General features: G+C 47.0%; 1 protein-coding gene across 1 annotated transcript in view; it reads right to left on the bottom strand.

Moving 5' to 3' along the window:
- TBXAS1 (thromboxane A synthase 1) overlaps positions 1-18169 on the bottom strand; it is a 134490-nt gene that overhangs the window by 23752 nt on the left and 92569 nt on the right. Inside the window, exon 9 of the mRNA XM_036926086.2 lies at positions 16721-17035. Coding sequence (XP_036781981.2) covers positions 16721-17035 — 315 coding nt within the window. The remainder of the gene's footprint in view (positions 1-16720; positions 17036-18169) is intronic.

Genomic DNA, 18169 nt, shown 5'->3' with positions numbered 1-18169 from the left:
CTTTCATCTAAAAGTTGGCAGTTTCCCACCGATAAACATCGTGCAATATGAATTAGCTTGACTGGACAAGTGAGAAGGGGAATTGTTTGATTTTTAATCTCTGTGCCTTCACCTTTTTTGGTGATTATACCCAAAGGGAAAAAGCAATTTCTGCTGTTTCCTTTCTATAGCAAAGCTAGACATGTCCACCAATTGGCTAATTTATGTTCATAGTGTAATAGACATGCCTTATCTGCAGGCTGATTTGCTTAATTTTTTAAATGATGACTGTCATCCTCTTGGCATCTCTTGGTCTGACACCAGGATTTTTTTTTATTTAGTGTTTATGATTTTTTTTAAATTGTGAACTATACTGTTTCTGGAAGAAATGCCCATGTCTGTTCTGGAACGGAGGGATAAAATCTTGCAAAGGGCCCATTCCATCCCCAAAGTGGCCCTAAAGGCAAAAGCTTTCGAGGGGGACAGAGAGCCAGATGCCTTAAGGAATCTTTGACAAATGCCAGGCTAGGCTTGAACAACAGGCAGTTTGCAGCAGAAATTACAGGGAGGAAGGCAGGTGAGGCCTATACAGTTTAAAAAAGGACTGTTCATATGGAAGAGAAAATACAGATACTGAGGAAGGAGTCCAAGTGGTGTGTCGGGGGATGTGCTGTGCTTGCTCCCCAACTTCAAAGTCCACTTGCGCCAAAGATGGAGGGTAGGGACAAGGGCAACCGTCTACACTGTGCCTTACAACAGAGGACAGGCTGTTAGAACACATGCAGAAATGAGCGGGCCTGGGAGCCAGGAAACCACATCAAGCAGCGTGACCTTGGGGGGTCTCCTATTGGGCTTTGCCTCAGTTTCCTCATCTGCAAAACAAAGGGATTAGACTGAATGCTCTCTAAATTTCTTCCCACTTTAGCTTTCATCCAGTCATTCATTGAACTAACATTGAGCACCTATTATGTGCCTGGATGTGATGACAAAGAGGACCCTGCCCTCATGGTTACCAGCAGCTGCCCTCCCCAAGGGTCAGCAAGCAGAAGCGTGCCATCTGGCCGGAGGGAAGGAGGAGGAGAGGGAGGAAGAGGAGAGGGGGAGGGGGGACGAGTGGGGGGGATAGGATACGAAATTCCTTCTCGGGTTGCTGACTCCTGGCTTTCTGAAATTGACTAAGGCAGGCACATTCCAAGGGGAAATCTGTTGCTTTCTTGGTCACTGGCTTTCCCAGCCGAGGAGGGAGGGGCCTTTAATGATCTGACATGGATGACTAGGGGGTGCTGATTCCTGAAGTTTCTATCCAAGATGGAGCACCAGCAGGGATGGATTAAACCCAGGGACCACTTCTCATTTTAGCTGATTGACATGGAAATGGATGCACTTATCAGAAGAAATCCTCATTGCATCTTCAAAGGCTTTCAAGTTTGGTGTAGGAAATAAGATGTGGAGGCACTGGGCTAATGTTTTCATCCATTCGTCCAGTTGTTCAAGAGAAGAGCAAGTAGGGACATTTAACAGGATACTGTGTAGATGCCAGCAATGGACAGGATTTCTTTTGCTAGATTATGGCCTATCTCACCAGAAATCTCATGGAGTCTGAGAAGGGTTGTCAGGATAACCACAGACCTTATTAGATGGGTTTAAAGCTAAATTTTGAGGGATAGGAAGAAAAGTGCTGGTAGATACAGTGATAAATGACAGGTTTGGCATATGAGTTATTCCCAAGGGAAGAAACTGTCAGTCTGAAACTCAAGGGACAGAATGAATAAAAGAATTCCTGATATGGTAGATTTTACATAGAAAAAAACATTTTACATGGAAATATCAATAGAATTTTATTTTAAGACACCCAAGGGCAGACGAGGAGAATGTAAATTTGTCAAATGTTAAGTAAAAAGAAACAGTTTTTTCTTCCTTTTGCTGTGGATTTTTATGTTGTTTGATCTATTGATTGTTGAGATAATTAATTTATTTTTCATTTTTATGGTGAAGACTGCCACATTTTGACTTACTAGGATTTCTTAGTTTCTCAAAGCCAAAAATAAAAGTAAAAAATGCTATTTGTTCTGCTAATGTCCTTAGATACTTGGTGGCAGAGGACAGGTAAGGGACATCCAAGAAAGGAGGGAAAAAATGGCTGGGAACTTCCCAACACCCCGACAGAGACCTGATTATCATAGTGCTGACAGATGATCATTAACTGTGTCCAAATGTGTGCGGAACCGCGGTGCACACCAGTCTGCTCCCAGAGAGCAGTCCGCTGCAGACCTGGGGGTCATTCCCAGAGCAGCGCCAGGAACTCTGGGCTTGTGGATCTGGGTTCAGATCTTGACTCTGCTCCCAGCTCGAGCTCATCACTTTCTCTCCGAGTTTCAATTTCCTAATCTTTAAAGTGGGATATATTTTCTATATTCAGAGAATACCGAATTGGTAGTTAGAATTGCTTAGTCCAGCACTAGGTGAAGAGCATGTGTTCAATAAATAGTAATCTTGTTTTCCTTATTTCTATCATAACTATTATCCGTATTATTTGATACTGAATTCTTGATCCTGAAAGGTCACTCCTTGATAAAAACAAGTTGGAAATTGGGTGTTTCTGTAGCAGACCTTAACCTAGCTAACATAAATGGCAGAGTCACACCTGGCCATGGGTCACAGACTGAGGACAGGGAAAATGCACAATAAATACCACCTGAAATTGTACTAGTGACTCACAGTGAGTCAAGCCGAGAAACAAAACTGCCAAATGTTATGTGTGTCATGGAACTTGAGACATTTCCTTTAGATGCTTCTAGGAAACTTCTAATTTACATAATAATTCTTGGTTTACAGGGCCTATTTCTTTATAGAGTTAGGTCAGATTTATTTAACACATAAAAATTATTATGAATAGTTATGGTGCTTCATAAATGTTTGTTACAACGATGATGGTGGTGACCATCTTCATTAGTATCTTTCAGGTCTACAAATTAGTAATTTGCAGCCCTGCTGGGGAATCGTTAAATGAGTTTTTCAGAGAAAGATTAGAGGATGTGAGAGAGAGAAGAGAGGAGGGAGGGGGAAGGGAGGGGGTAAAGGGGAAGAAGGAGGGGGAGGGAGAGAGGAAAGAGCCGGAGGGGAAGGGGAAAGGGGAGGAGGGGAAATGCTCCGGCCAGCTGTATATTCCCTTAATTCACATAACACATGGCCTGAGGGAACCTCCCTAGACCCCAGTGGCCTGTCTGTAAGATGAGTTCCTGGAGCTGGGGCACAGACCAGATGACCTCCTGGGTTTGGTGTCCTCCAGGCCTGAGGGCAGACTCCTCCAAGGTGCTCTCGGAGAGGCCGCTCTGCTGAGGCCCAGAGCAGTCAGTCCCCCTGTGGGGCTTGCCAGGCAGGACCCCCGCTTCTTGGCTCTCGGATGGCCTGGAGCTGAGCCACAACACACAGAAACCCACCACCTCCCAGTGACTTGAGGAACTTTTCTAAAAAGCAAAAAGCAGCCCCAGTAATTATGCAGAGCACTTCTAAAGTTAGTCCTGTTTAATAATGCCACCATGGTCACCATTAAAGTTAAGTTTGCATTACTTCATGGGAGTACGGCCCTGGTTCTTCACCCTGGCTTCCTCGAGAACCACCTGGGGCTTTGAAGAACTGATGCCTGGCCGTGCTGCAGCCAACGACATCAGGCTCTCTGGGGATGGGTCCCAGGCAGCTGTGATTTTTAGTAAGTTCTTGAGGGCACGAATATCCCAGCTGCTCTTGGGCCTTGATTTGCAGGCGGGCCCTTGGTCTGAGTGGCTAGGGGGGATAGAAGAAGGAACCCTTAGGAGGTCCCTAGGTACCTGAGGTCAGATTCTATCTACAGGTGAGCTGGGGTCAGAGACTCTGGGAATTTGCGAAGGGCAGGAGGTCCTGCTTGCGAAGCCTCAGAGGGGAACAGCCACATGCAGCTGCAGTCGGGGGAGGAGGGAGGAGTCAGGCAGGAAGATTGTCCTTCTGAGAGGGAGGGAGGTGCACTGCTGCTGTCTCAGAATACAGGGCTGTTCCCAAGGGCTCTTCTAAAGTGCAATGAAAATGGCACTCAGCAGCAGTTAATGGCCAGCCCCAGCTGGGAGAGCATCAGATCTGGCACTCAGCATGAACCCAGGGAGTGGAAGGACAGTGCTCTTTCCACAGTGGCCCCAGTGATGAGCAGGGGCAGGGGGTGGGGTGTGCAGGCTGACAATTAGGCTGCAAGACAAGTGTCTCAGGTGCACATTTCATGCTCTTTATGAAAGAATGCAATGAACATGAACTTCAAGGAAGTGCAGCTGCTGAACAATTCCAGGGGCACAGAACCCAAAGAGAAAGCCTGGGATGGCCGAAGAAGTTTCTGCGATGAATGAGACAGGTCAGCTTCACAGAAAAGCAGGAAATCACCATCGCCAAGAAGAGTGTCTGTGGTGGACATGGAACGCTGCCCTGGGGTTCAGGGTCTCTGTCTCAGGAATGTTCCTGCCTTGTGGGGAAAGCGTCCAGGGATGTAGAGGCATTAGGGAAGAAGCCACCATGCACTCTTCTTGTACTGTGTGGGCCTCAGAGAGAGAGACCTCATCAGCTCAGAGCACGGACTGTGAAAGAGTCACAGAACGAGGGGGAAGCCTCAACAAACACAACGCCTCCTGGGAAAATGTGTCCTCAGGGAGGCTAGGATGACGGGTCAGAGGGGACTGATGGCTGTGAGGGCCCCCATCTGCCTGATGATTGGCATTTTCTCAGTGCCATGGAAGTGTGGTGCAAACACAGCTGCAAGCCACTGCCTCTGGAGGTGGCCCAGATGCCCCTGTCATGGAAATGCTGGCGCCATCACTGACCCTCCCCGTCAGGCAGGACACCGACTGCACTATTGAGAAATAGCTCCAGAGTCACCAAGTCCTAGGGGAACAGAGACTACGTGGTCAGGAGTGTGAGCTCCAATCCAGGCTAGGCCCCTTCCCCATGTAGAACCTTTGACAAGTTGCTGATCTTCTTGATGCTTCGTGATGGCTAGTCTTTTGTGCCAACTTGGTACACAGTTGTTTACCAAACACTGATCTGTGTTGCTGTGGAGAGATTCTGTAGATGGTGGTTGATATCTATGATCAGTTGATGTTAACTGAAGGAGATTATGTTTGATAATGTGGATGAGCTTCATCCAGTCAGTTGAAGACTTTGAGAGCAAAATCTGAGGTTTCCTGGAGAAGAAATTCTGCCTCAAGACTGCAGCATGGAATGGTGCCTGAGCTTCCAGCCTGCTGGCCTGCCCTGTGGGCTCTGGGACTTGCCAGCCCCCACCATCAGTTGAGTCAGTTCCTTAAGCTCACTCACTCTCTTTCTGTCTCTCTGTCTCTGTCTCTGATTGGTTCAGCTCCTCTGGAGATTCCCTGAGTAATACAGCCTCTCTTTCTGCATTGAATGGGGATGGTGATCATTTCTACTCATTATCTTATTGTAAGGATCAAGTTAGCTAATGTGTGTGAAGTGCTTAGTTCAGGCCTGGCATATAAACATACCATCATGATTATCACCATTGCCAGCAAAGGTCTGATCCAATCCCTTCCTTTCACAGATAAGGAAACTGAGGCGCAGAGAAGGGATGACAGCAGAACATGTTGTGTATGCCAACCCTGCGGCCAGAATTGTACATGGATTCACTCATTTAATTCTTAAGACAATCTTACGAGCTATATGCTGTTGCTATTCCCATTTTACAGACTGGGAAACTGAGGATCAAAGAGATTATGCCCGTCGTCACAACACAGTGCCAGTGAGGGCAGCGCAGTGCCCCTGAGGGCCAGTGGCACCTAGGCTGTGACCAGCACCTAGGTCTTGGGTGGCAGTGCTCCCCAGGCAGAGAGAAGTCTAGTTTTGGTCTGGGTGTGATGGGGAGCCCCTCCCTCAGGGAGGACTGCATGACTCTACTATCAGCTGATGTGTCCCCAGGGGGTGGTCCCTGTCCTGTGATGGGTGAGAACTGCCTTCCAGGAGCAGAGCCCCAAGCATGGTGAGTGACGAGGCCAGCTCTGCCATTTTCATGAAAAAGTATGTGCTTTTTCAAGAACCACCCTCCCTGGGACCTCTCTCCTCCTCAGCCACTTGAACCACTTTCTCATCCAGTTGAAGTTCTTGCCTGTAGCTCAGGAGGTGAGGAGTTTATCCTCTTCCTTCCAGTCTTAAATTACTAATTAAAATGTCTTGGAGACTAAGCCCATTGCAAAACGAGCCTGGGTGGCTCTCTAAAGCTTCTTGTTCATAACCAGAGGGAAGTCGATTTTCTTCTCATCTTTATAATAAGGATTCTTTTTGGAGGGTATCTGTTTTATGCTTCTACAGCTCTGGCCCCAGTTTGGTCCCAGCAGGGGGAGGCCAGTAGAGTTTAATTACATTCCTCCTATAGGGAATGTTCAAGGAATGAGGCTTTGAAAAACAACTTGTGCTACCAAAAAGAAAAAAAAAAATCAAATTAAGAGAGTGAGAAACAGGCATTGCCTGTGTCCTAGAGACTCAATCTAAATATTTAAATTTTAAAGACAGAATTCTAAGTGCTTAACTTTATAAACCTTACATATTACAATTCATAGGGGAGTCAAACATCCCTTCTGATCTGGAATATTCATATGCCTGGACTAACAGGCTCATGCGCATGGTATTTTCACACCTATCGTATTCGGCTATAAAACATAATGCTAAGAAAAAATGCACAATACACAGAAAAACAAAACAAAACAAAACATAATGCTGTCCACAGTCCGGGGGCAAAACAGACTTAGTAGAAAACTTGGAGAAATTGAATGTCTGGGCCACAAGCAAACATTTTAAGAAAGGTCCTTATTCTCTACTGATTTCTCCATTTTCCTTCCTCTGTCTCTGAGATGCCCAATCACTGGCTGTTGCTGAGCATGGAAGCAGCCCCCCAGGGCAGAAGCTACTGATCTGCTGACTCTAGTAGACAAACACCGTGAACCAAGAGAGCAGAAGAACAAAGGCGAGTTAGATGGGCAATTAGCAAAGGCAGATTTCAGCTGGATGTGAGGAAGACCTTTCTCAAGGGTAGGGGAGTAAGTTCCCTGTTCCTGGGAGCATTCAAGAAGAGCAGCATGACCTCTCAGGCATCTGTCATGTCATGGGTGGGAGGCTGCCCTAGATGATCCCTACAGTCCCTCAGAGCCCAGGTTCCCTCTTTTCTTTGTCATGACAGGTTCTGGGCCCCATGGGAGCCCTGTGGGAGTACAACTGTAGGATTGTAGATGCTGAGTGCTGCCTACCTCTGCCTGCATCTCCCGTGGCCGTGACCTTCTCTCCTGGACTCCAGTCTACTCCTCTCTTCCAGGAGGTAGTAGCCATGTGATGGAGTCGCTTTCCCCTGTGTGCTTCCCTACACTTCCCCACCTCAGATTTGCTTTCAGTTAGACTCCAGTTAGACAAGAGGAGGGAACTGGCATGCATTCACTCAGCACCCACCCATCACCAGCCTGCTGTGGGCCAGGCACTGCTGGAGGTCTGGAGCCATACCAGTGTGCCAAGCAGACGAGAGCCCCTGTCTCCTGGGGCTCACATCCTGGTGGGGACTTGCTTAGACTGCCCTTCCCAAGAGAAGCAGCATTTTAATAATGTGTCAAAACAAAGGAAGGACTTACTAATGGTGAAATCTTAAGCCTTGTTCTAGGTTGATGGACAAAGTTTTTCAGGGAGTAGGAGTCTTTAAATTTGCACCGGATGATACCATTCTGAGGTTCCTGCCTCACTGTTATAAAAGTGTGTTTTGTTAATAGAGTCCAGTGAAGTTAAAAAAAAAAAAAGTGTGGTGTTTATTCTTCTCTTCCAAAAGGTAATTGTTGGGAACAAAACCCATACTTTTGATGTTTTAAGAGCCCATAATGGGAGCAATAGTTAAATAAATGAGCCATTCAGTTGAGAACTAGCTCAAAGCCAAGTGGACCCACAGAAAGTAGAGCTTCACCTGTAGAGCTCACTTTCCCAAGTTTATTTTAATTCTTGCTTTTCTGAATTGATGTGAACCGACACACCAGCTTATTTGCTTAGCAAAGCTTGGCCCCTCTAGAGGCCTGGATATTGAATATAAAATACTCTGAGTTGCTACATGAAAGGCACCAAACATATGCTGATTGATGTGCCCCATTCCCAGGAGGAGTGTCTCTTTGCAGGTCACCTCTCCCTCTGCAGAGACAGACTGCTCTGCAGGGACTTGGTGGTCAGGGAGGACTTGGAGCATTAATTGCTAAAAATTCAAAGGGCTGAACTGTGACACTCGATTAAGCCAGGCAACCTAGGAAACACATTTGCAAGTCCTTCCTGCTCTTCAACCTGCCTCCCACTCCATCACCCCCAGTGCCTGCACGCTGGACGTCACTGTGTGAAATGACAGGCTCCTGGGTGGCCAGGGGCTGCCCAGGGGGCAGAGGGTCAGGACGTGGACGGGGTAGCTTCTGTATCTCTTGGAACCTGGGGAACAGAGCCGTAACACAAATAAGGGAATGAGAGAGGGCAGGAAGATGAAATAGTGCTGTGGACTTTGAAGAGAGGAGAGAAAACAGAGACGAGGGGTGGGAGGAGGAGAGAGAGGGAGAGGGGAGCCGCGGGGCATCCGGGTGGCATGTGGCTGCTCCTACTGAGGCCCCTGGCAGCAGGTCAAAGGCAGGTGGGTCAGGCTCCCCAGCGGTCACGTGGACATGGGCTTTGGCTGCCTCCGGGCCATGTGGAAGGGTTCGGAGCCCTGGCTGGCGGCACAGGAAGGTCTTGGCGCTGAGCAGTGCTCCTTCACAGCACAGATGGCCCTGGAGGCACAGCCTCCCTTCCTGCAGGTGTCCCCAAGGAGAGGATGGGCAGCTGACCTGGACGGTGATCACTGGGTATAGCTAATAGCCATATTAGTAGTTAAAACCCGGCACTCTGCCACTGGTTCAGGGGGACTGGCCTCTTCAGGGCCTCCTGTCTGCTGATGGGCACAGTAGGGCCCACTCTTCCCTCCCCAGATGTGTGCTTTAGCAGCAGGAGCCACAGATCCTAACTCCCAAGAGGGAGTCCCAGGTACACACCCAGAGAGGCCCCTCCTGCCGGCTGTCAAGACTTCTCTGCTCTGATATTAGATGTTGGGATGCCCTGGAAGGGTGACAGTCTACTTCTCCGGTCAGACATTTCCAGAAGGAAGGACGGAAAGTGGGCAAGTTGGATACTTTGCAAGGGCCCCCACCCCGCCACTGCAGTTCTTGCCCCCCAACCCCCACAGTGAAAATGGTGCAGTTTTTCCTCTAGGACCTGAGGAGAATATCATCAGGGAAATTCTCTTTGACCACAGTGCTTTGATGTGGCCTCCCAGTTGGCACCCACATCGACCATGTGCATTAAGGACTCGTTGGGGAGCCCATGGTCTCGGTGGAGCTCCGTGCCTAAAGGCTCCAGCCTGGTGGGGGCCTGCTGAATGGGATGCATCCCCAGTCTCCAGGGCATCCCAAGAGAAGGCTCTGGTCACCATCTCTACCTGCCTGGAAAATGACTTTAAATCAACTCCACAGCTCTCCCTACCTTCCCACCCTGGAGTAAACTGTTTAAAGGAAACGAGGATTTTAGGATTATGGGTAACACACTTCTAAAGACACATCCCGGACTGGATAATTCCTGCATCGCTTTATCACTCACTCAGTAAAGTGAGAGCGGCATCATTCTTTCTGGAACAATTCTGAAATCATTTTAACTTATGAACAAAAGGTAAATCATGGTGGGATATCAATACTTTATCATGAGGAATAAACATTTGCTACATACGTCACCACTGAGAGAGGTGTGGTGTATAGAGTTTAGAACCTAGCTGCTCGCAGTGTGGACCCTGGACTGGGGGCATCAGCATCTCCTGGGAGCTTGTTGGAAATGCAGAATCACAGACTCCACCCCAGACTGACTGAGACAGAACCTGCGTTTTACAAGATCTGTAGAGGATTTGTGTGCATGTTAAACTTTGAGACCATCTGGTGGCTGGTCCTGCAGTCTAGCTGCTCCTCTTGCTCTGCCGGGGTCACAGGTCTTGTCTTTCGTTTATAGTTTGACTTCAGGGTTACAGGTGGTTCTGTATGCCTGCCTCTTCCCTTGCACCTCATTGCTTTCTGTCCTGCTGTACAGTTAGGGGATCTGTAGGGGAGGGAAGCATTCAGGTGAGCCATGGAGCCCTGTGTGGCCAGGGGAATGGATCACTGGGGACGATCTGGGCTCGTTTCTCCTCACATGTCAACAGCAGGACCCCAGCAGACCAATGGGAAAAAAACATTAAACCATTTCCAGGTTTTCACTTGGACCTTAAAGATGACTATGCCCTACTCCCTGTCTGAAGATGACCCTGAAGATGGACCCTGGGTGGGCCCCAAACTGAATCACATTTTTTTTCCATAATAAGGATGAATTTAGTTAAGCTATTCACATTTTTTTCACCCAACTCTCCCCTGTGACAAAAGGATGGATGTATATTTATGAAACATCTGGTTGGGTGCAAAATGGCTTTTTTTTTTAACGCCTTTTTCCTCTGAGATCCTCTGGCTGCTTCAAGGAGCAAATCCTCAACCTTGCTCACAGTAGCAGCGTGAGCTAATCAGCTGAAATACCCAGCATGGAATGTTCTTTTATTCTTAAGAGAAAAAGAAAGGGTAAGTTGTATTTTAATTAGATATTTATACTGGTTACAAAGCAGCTCTTCAAGAGAAGTGTTAAGAATTTAGCTTTCCTTCTAAGGCATAACTGTGTTCAAATTATTGTAAAGAGAGGTTGTATATCAATCTAGTCCAATTTGTGATAAATTTACAACTGGGTTCTGCACAGCAGATTTATAACAACAATTAAGCAGAAGGAAAATGGGTCATAAATTTTGGCTGACACAGTCCAGCACCAAAAAGAAGAAAAGAGAACAGTTTAGCCAGATCAAAAGTCAATACTTTCAGCAGAAAGTGCTAAAGCTATAGCAAAAACAATTTATATGGCAAGCACTTGTTTTTTTCCTCTCATCCTTTTCAAAATTAGATACTGGAGAACACAATGAATCATCCACATTACAAAGGTCTCATTAAATAATTGGTGTGTTTTCTCAATTCTACAAGCAGTACAAACCTTTCCCAACTCCTCAGTGCTTGAATTTCATGAACGTACCTCCCCTTCAATATGACTAAGGAAACATGGGGAAAAAAGAAGGTTCACCAAGAGACTGGGTGACTTGAGAAAGAAGGTTTTAAGCTGAATTTTTATAGGAGAATGATAGGAAGGGAAAGCAGACAAAATTCCAGAGCTGGATACTTTGGAAGAAAACACATGTGGCCCAGAATGAAGCAGCCTAGAGGCATGAATTATAAAATGGGCTATAATTGTATTATAAACTGAAGCATAAATCTATACCTTGAAAGGAGCCAGGCAGTCATGGTTCGTTGGGTTGAAATGGGTGGTAGAGAAGGGGGTATTATCCGACAGAATGTGTGAGTTGTGAAACATTATCAAAATAATCCCTGAAAGTGAGGAAGATTTCCAGGTATCCTTATTTATGTGCCACACGTTTAGTTCTGCTAAAAACAGAACACCTGAATTATTGACTCTCACCCTGCAAACTTCACATCTTGACTGGTAAAGAATGCAGGCAAGCCAGCTGCCAACCTGACTTATTTGTAACCAAAAAGGAAGCATCGACTGTAGAAATCACAGGACGCTTGGTATGAAGTGGCACATCGTTTACAAGAGGTAAGCAGAGCCAGCTGTACAGAGCGTTTAAAAGTCCAAAAGAACAAGCAGTACATGGGGCTGTTGGACGTAAACCTTGACTTTGGAAAGCTGGTTTTCAAAAGTTCAGAGGAAAGGTGAGTGCGATTGCTTAACAAGAAATTTAAAAGTGAGACTGTACATGGGTGGACACGCTGTTTTCTGGCCATACATCAAGCCATTCACCCATTTCCAGTAACAGGTTCGGGGATCCGCCCCTCCATCATTCCATGTCTGACAGGTTCAGATGAGGCCCCATGTAGGCACCCACTCCAGGGATGGGGCAAGCGACCCAGGTCTAAGCCATTGTTTTCCTCTCAGCCCTGGTGATTGGTTGAACGGTCAGTGTACTGTCCAATCACCATCAGTGAGATGCTGTGAGACTGGCTGAGAATTTACAGAACAGAGACTCTTGCTTGTTCATGCTGGATCTGAACCTGCTGTCCACTATCAGCCTATGAAAGGATGAGAGGGTTTTAAGGGAAACTTGTCAGAACAAAGCTTAGAGAAGAGTGTTCTGTCTTGAGCTGAGGAAGGGGGTCTGAATGAACCACTCACAGAGTATGGAGGCAGTGGACCGAGCCTGGCCTTTCATTCTCCAGGTGACCACCTGCTGGTGTAGCACAATCTCTCATTTGCTCTCTGCCTGTTTGAGCGAAGGAAAAGTACCTGGAGAGAGTCGGTGCCTAGGTGAGGCCTCATCTGAACCGGTCAGACATCTAGTGGGGGTGGGGTGGATTCCCAAACCCCGGGCAGAACAGAGAGGGGACAGCAGAGGGAGCAGCCACTGTCCGTGTGGCCAAAATACGTGTCTCCAGTGGGCCATGTGGACACGGGAAGGCTTTGAAGCTCAGCTTGAGACATCTTGCCAGTAATCTGCTCAAGAGGGCTGACTGCCTGCCACCAGGAGACTCCAGCACTAGGAAGCGTGAGGTGGGAGATGGTGGGGGGCGCTGGGTGCTGGAGTGCCTCCCCTAAGGGAACTGCGTAGTGAGGAGGAGGGGGTCCCAGGAGCCCTCTGAATAACTCCCATGTCGGCCGAATGCCAGAGGCCACTGCAGCAGACATGCTGAGAGAAGCCCCAGTTAGGCAGGATTTGGGGACCTGTTAGGAGGCCCCAGCCCTGGGAGGAGGAGAGGGAAGGTGAAAAAACAGAGCCCCCCCATCCACCCACTCACCCAGGGCGGCTTCCTCAGGCCACAGGTCAGCCTGAGCTAAGAGGATACAAGGGCATTAAATTGGACCTGTGACTGAAGTTTTAAACTGGACCAGACTGGGCCAGACTTTTTAAATGTCCCAAAGTGACCAGAAATCTATCTGAGGTATCATTAAGGAAAGAAAAAGGGAATTCATCAGTGCACTTGTTAAATAATTGGATAAAACACAGAACAATTCCATGTTCGTATCTCACTAAGTTTGGACTGTTCAATGTACTGATTACCCAGGTGTCTTGAGACCACTCGGGGAGATCCTGACTGAGAATGGAGTAACTAGAGCTGAGAGACAAGGAGAACAACAGCGTGGGTTCAGTGAGAGAGACTGAGGCCCTGTGTCAAGCTATACCTGAAGGCAGCCCTACTTTCTGGTGTTTTCAGTTATGTGGGTCAGTAAACCCCCTGAGCCAGTCTGGGTTGAGTTTTCTGTCACTGCCAAAGGAAAGAATCCTAAGTACCCTTTTCCTTGGGGAGAGGGACATAGCTTTCCTTGGATTCTCAGAGGGCATGGCTCAGGGAAAAGAAACTCTCAAGCTCAAATCCAGCAGTCTCACTGACAGATGTAAGGGAGGGCCTCTAATGATGTGCGTAGGACTATGCAGAGAGAGGAGCTAGGTCAGAATATCCTTGGATGTGGGGTCTGGAGCTCGAGTCTGGCATTAACTGACACTCAAGAAATATTTGTTGAATGGAAAACAGCAGGAAAATTGTAACAAGTCATACTTTACATGCAAATTTTCAGGAAATATCTAATGTGTGAACATCTAATCTGCATTTCCATGTCCTGACAGATGGCCCATATTAACAGAACTCTGATTATAGTAAAAAAAAAAAGAAAGAAGAAAATAACCAAAATAAAAGAAAAAAGAGAACCTACAAATATTCATTGAGCGCATATGGTGTGCAAGGCTATAATTATTGCAACTACAACATTTAAAAAAGACGTCTGTGTATTCCCATTCCTCAGACACAGTCTCAATTACCTAGAAAAAGAAATGACCTGGAAGACTTGAGTGGCTGGGACAGTGCTTTGGACCCTGTCTCTTCTTAGGAGCAGGGTCTGGACCCTGAGAGTCTAGGGTTGTATTCTTGAAGTAGAACCAAGGACCACTGGCATAAAAGTCACCAGGATGGTTTTTTTAAAATGCAGGTTTCTAGACCCAGGCCCAGAGTTAGGGAATAAGAACCTCTGAGGGAAGGACCCTAGAATCTGAATTTTTAAAAATCTTCCTAGATGGTTTTATGTACACTAAAGTTTGAAAAATTTTGCCTACTAAAATCAGTTTATTTGCCCATGGGGTCTCAGTACCTGGCAGCATTCTGCACAGCCCCATGGAAGGCAGTTGTCTGGGGAAAGAAGCCCCATCCTGGGCTGCAGGGATTTGAAGGAGGCCCAGGGTTTGGTGCGACAGTGTCACCCTCCTTGAGGTCACGGTCAGTTAAGGCCATGTTAGAAGTAGGGCTGTGTGCGTGAGGGCCTTTGAATGGAAGCCTATAGAAGCACTCCCTGTATCCTCCTGGTAGATGAACAGAACAACATGCAATTACAGTGTAGCCGGCAGGACAGACTCCGAGAGCCCCGGAACTCTCCACATGACACCACACACTCTAGACTTGGTTATCTGCTGTCTTTTATTGCCCTGGAGGATTTCATTTCGAAGGGAAGTATTGTTTTAGTAGACATAACTTACTGTTTTTAAACTGGTGATGAAATTCCTGAAGGTTAGGACCATAACTTCTACCTCTTCGAGCTGCTGCCCCCTCTCCAACCCACTGCCATATCTACTGCACTGCTGACCACATTCTAGAAGCTTTAAAGTCTCTCTAGTTTGACCTGCCTTCTGGTTTATTTGAGACTAGGGGGCTGAATTCCCTCTGCTGCCCTGTCTGAGAGGGTAGCAGCTGGAGCTCCCTTTGGGTGGGGGGTGTTCCCCCAAGTTCTTGGTCATGTGACTTGCATATGGTTGACTCTGGGGGTGGGATTGATTGGCTTAAGCCATGATAGTTGGTTCAGAATGGGCCGTGACCTTGACATTCCAGCCAGAATGAACCTAATGTCTCTTGCTGAGAATCTGGGGCCACACACTCTTTTCCACTGGTTACCAGCAGGGAAGCCTGTGCATAGTCCCATGCTGCCTGGTGCTGTGAGAGGAGAGCACGGCGGAACACGGGGTTAACCCAAGGAGGCACAGCCAAGAACTGGGGAGATCCTGGGACCCGAGCACATCTTTGAGGCCTGGATAATAGTTTGCCTGAAGCCACATGTGTTCTCAGGCTGCTCAGCGACCTGTACTAACAAGGCCCCGCTTTTTTGGCTTAAGTCAGCCTGGGCTGGGGTTTTGTTACTTGCCGCAGAATGCGTCCTGGTAGATACGCCCCTCAGCCCCCTATTCCTCTTGCAGTAACACATTCCAGTCATTGTTGATTCCTCCTCCTCCTTTCCCTCCTCAATTAAAAGAACCACACGGCTACCTGTGAAGCAGGATAAGAGGGATGGTGGGAGTGGACAGCAGGGTTATTTGGATTCAAGCCTTGTTGAGATTCCAGGCCCAAAGAATATTGACCAGTGGATCAATGTCAACCTGGAGGGGAGCCCTATCCTGTTCAACATTTTAATCGATGACTTGGATGAAATAGGAGACATGCTTTGCAAGTCTCAGATGACACAGAGCTGGAGGAATTGCTAATATGACAGATGGCAGAATCAAGATTCAAAATTATTTTGACTGACTGGAGCAATAATAAGGATAAATATAAACTCTTGCATCTAGGCTCAAAAAATCACTTGTACAAGCAGTGGCTTGGGGACACCTGGCTTGGCTTCATTATAACATGGAACTGTAAACTGACCACACGCTTATGAGCCAAAAGTTGAGGCAATTAGTAACACAGTTAATGCAGTTTTCAAATTTTTGAAAGGCTAGAAAAGAAAAGCTAACCTTGTATCTACTTCCCTAGTGGGATAAAGGAAAAAGAATTATCTGGGAAGCAGTTTTCAGCTCAATAGATGATAAAAGTTTCCAAAGTTCCAACAACAGAACAGGCCACCTCCCCAAACAGTGAATGTAATGGTAATGACGTCAGGACATAGAAAAAAGGGTTTTATTACAGTCTTCCTTTAAAGCACAAATTTTAAAAATTATTTTCTTTAACGATTCAAAGATCAAACAATACACACAAAAGCATCTAAGAAATAGGTGATAAAGTAGCCTTGCTCAGCACCCTTGAAATCTGGCTTCAAGTCCACCAAAGAGGGGTGTCATCTAGAAGGAATATTTAGAATGTGGACTCAGCCCCATCTCACCTTGTCCTGTCTGTGGACCTCACCCTCAGTGTTCACCCAGTTTTCATTCCTGCTCTGTTTTGACCCATTCTTATGTCCACTCTTGCCTTCCAACTTGGCCCCATTTCTGCCTCCCACCTGCCCCTCTGCTCGTGGTGACTGTAGTCAGAGCTGTGGGAAAGCACACCTTGTTCCCCATCCCTTCCCTTTGACCCTGACTCCTTGCTAAGACTTTGCATCTTCCCCGAGCCAGGTCTGGTTTCATGGACCACCCCAGATCGTGAAGGTATATGTACAGTTTGTCTTCTTTTCCTGTTGTCTGAACACTCCATTTTACTTGCTAACCTAGAGAGATGGAGAAGGTGGGCAACAGCCCTATTTAGTGTGTAAATTTAGAATGTGGTTTTAGCAAGGCTAGTTTGGATCAAAACTGTTTGGATTCTATGAACACAAAATCAGTTGTCCTGTGACTGTCAACATGGACCGCTGTACTCACATGCTGCTCGCAGAAGCGGTCCACCTCTTTCAGAAGCTTCTCTTGGCAGTCAGGATTGGTGGCCAGTAGGTAGGTGGCAAAAGAGAGCGTGTTGGTGATGATCTCGTAGCCGGCGATGAGGAAGATGAAAGCCTGGCCCACGACCTCATCCACAGTCAATGGCTTGGACAGGAGTCTGGGCTGGTGTTGCTGGGAAGGACGCGCCGTGCATTCGGTGGAGGAGAAGACTTGCCTGACGATGTCAAAGCTCTCCACGCCCACAGAGGTGGCGGAATGTCGGGCATCCAGGACCATTTGGAGGAAATCTCTCCGCCTCTAAGGGACAAAAGGAAAAAAGGAACATTTTAGCATTAGAGTCACATAAGGAGGCTTCTTGGAGCACCAAAGAAGAAGACAGGCACGTGAGCTCCTAGAGAGTTTGATGGGAACAGGCTCCTGATTCTGGGGTTACCTGAGATGGCGAAACCTGGGAGCCCCCACATGTCCGGCAGCACGGCCCTGGGTCACAGACTTGGGCACTGCAAACAGCAGGCTGTGAAACTGTCATTAAAAAGGGTGAGGCTGTTCTACCTGGGCTGACTCGGTAAAGGTGTTAGTTAAGCCACTTTGGTAAGTAAAGAAAGAGCTAGTTGCAGAACAATATGCACTGTAGAATCTCATTTCTGTGAAAGCAGTAAATGTACGATACATATAATTATGGATACTTGTGCATGCCTAGAAAATGTTTTGCGACATACATACCCAACAGTTCATAGTGAGCTAGAGGAGGCAGGCAAGCCAGGGGGCTTTGATTTTTACTTTATACACGTTGGCACTGTTGGTCATTGGTTTTCCAACAATTAAAACATGTAGATTTAAACCAAAGATTTAAAACACGCTTCATTGTTTACTTATGCAGAATTCAGGGCTCCCATGGGCAGCCCTGTTTCTCGCATAGCAGGAAGTTAAGAACTGGGGGAGGGGCGAGAATCCTCTTCAGATTCTCCTGTCTGCATTTGTGTCCCCTAATTGAGCCTCCTCCTGTGGGGTCCCTTTTTTTCTCAGTAATCCCCACCCCATTTAACTGGTTAGAGTTTTCTTAACCATTTCCCCGCCCTTATCAGCAATTTCCATATTCTGTATATTTCCACTACCGCCAGTTGTAACAGGAGAATCTTTTACATATTGCTTTAGCATTGATGAAGTGTATGTCTGGCATATCCCTTCTTTGAAAAGCTCTTTAATGTGATGGTGGACAACCAATATGTTACTCTTTCCTGAAGACTATGGGGCTAAAACAGCAAGAGAAGAGTATCAGAAACCAGCAGAAAAATAGTATAATTTCAGAGGACTTTGCTTGTTGCACCAGTTTCTCAATCCATTGGCTGCTGAATTTCTGTTGCATTATTAGTCTGTGCCACACACATCAGCACTTAATTCCATCTTTGAAAATTGCTGTTATTTCACCTG

The sequence above is a fragment of the Manis pentadactyla genome, chromosome 7 (genome assembly GCF_030020395.1).
Source record: "Manis pentadactyla isolate mManPen7 chromosome 7, mManPen7.hap1, whole genome shotgun sequence".
Taxonomy (NCBI): domain Eukaryota; kingdom Metazoa; phylum Chordata; class Mammalia; order Pholidota; family Manidae; genus Manis; species Manis pentadactyla.
This window is presented reverse-complemented; position numbering and strand designations above follow the sequence as displayed.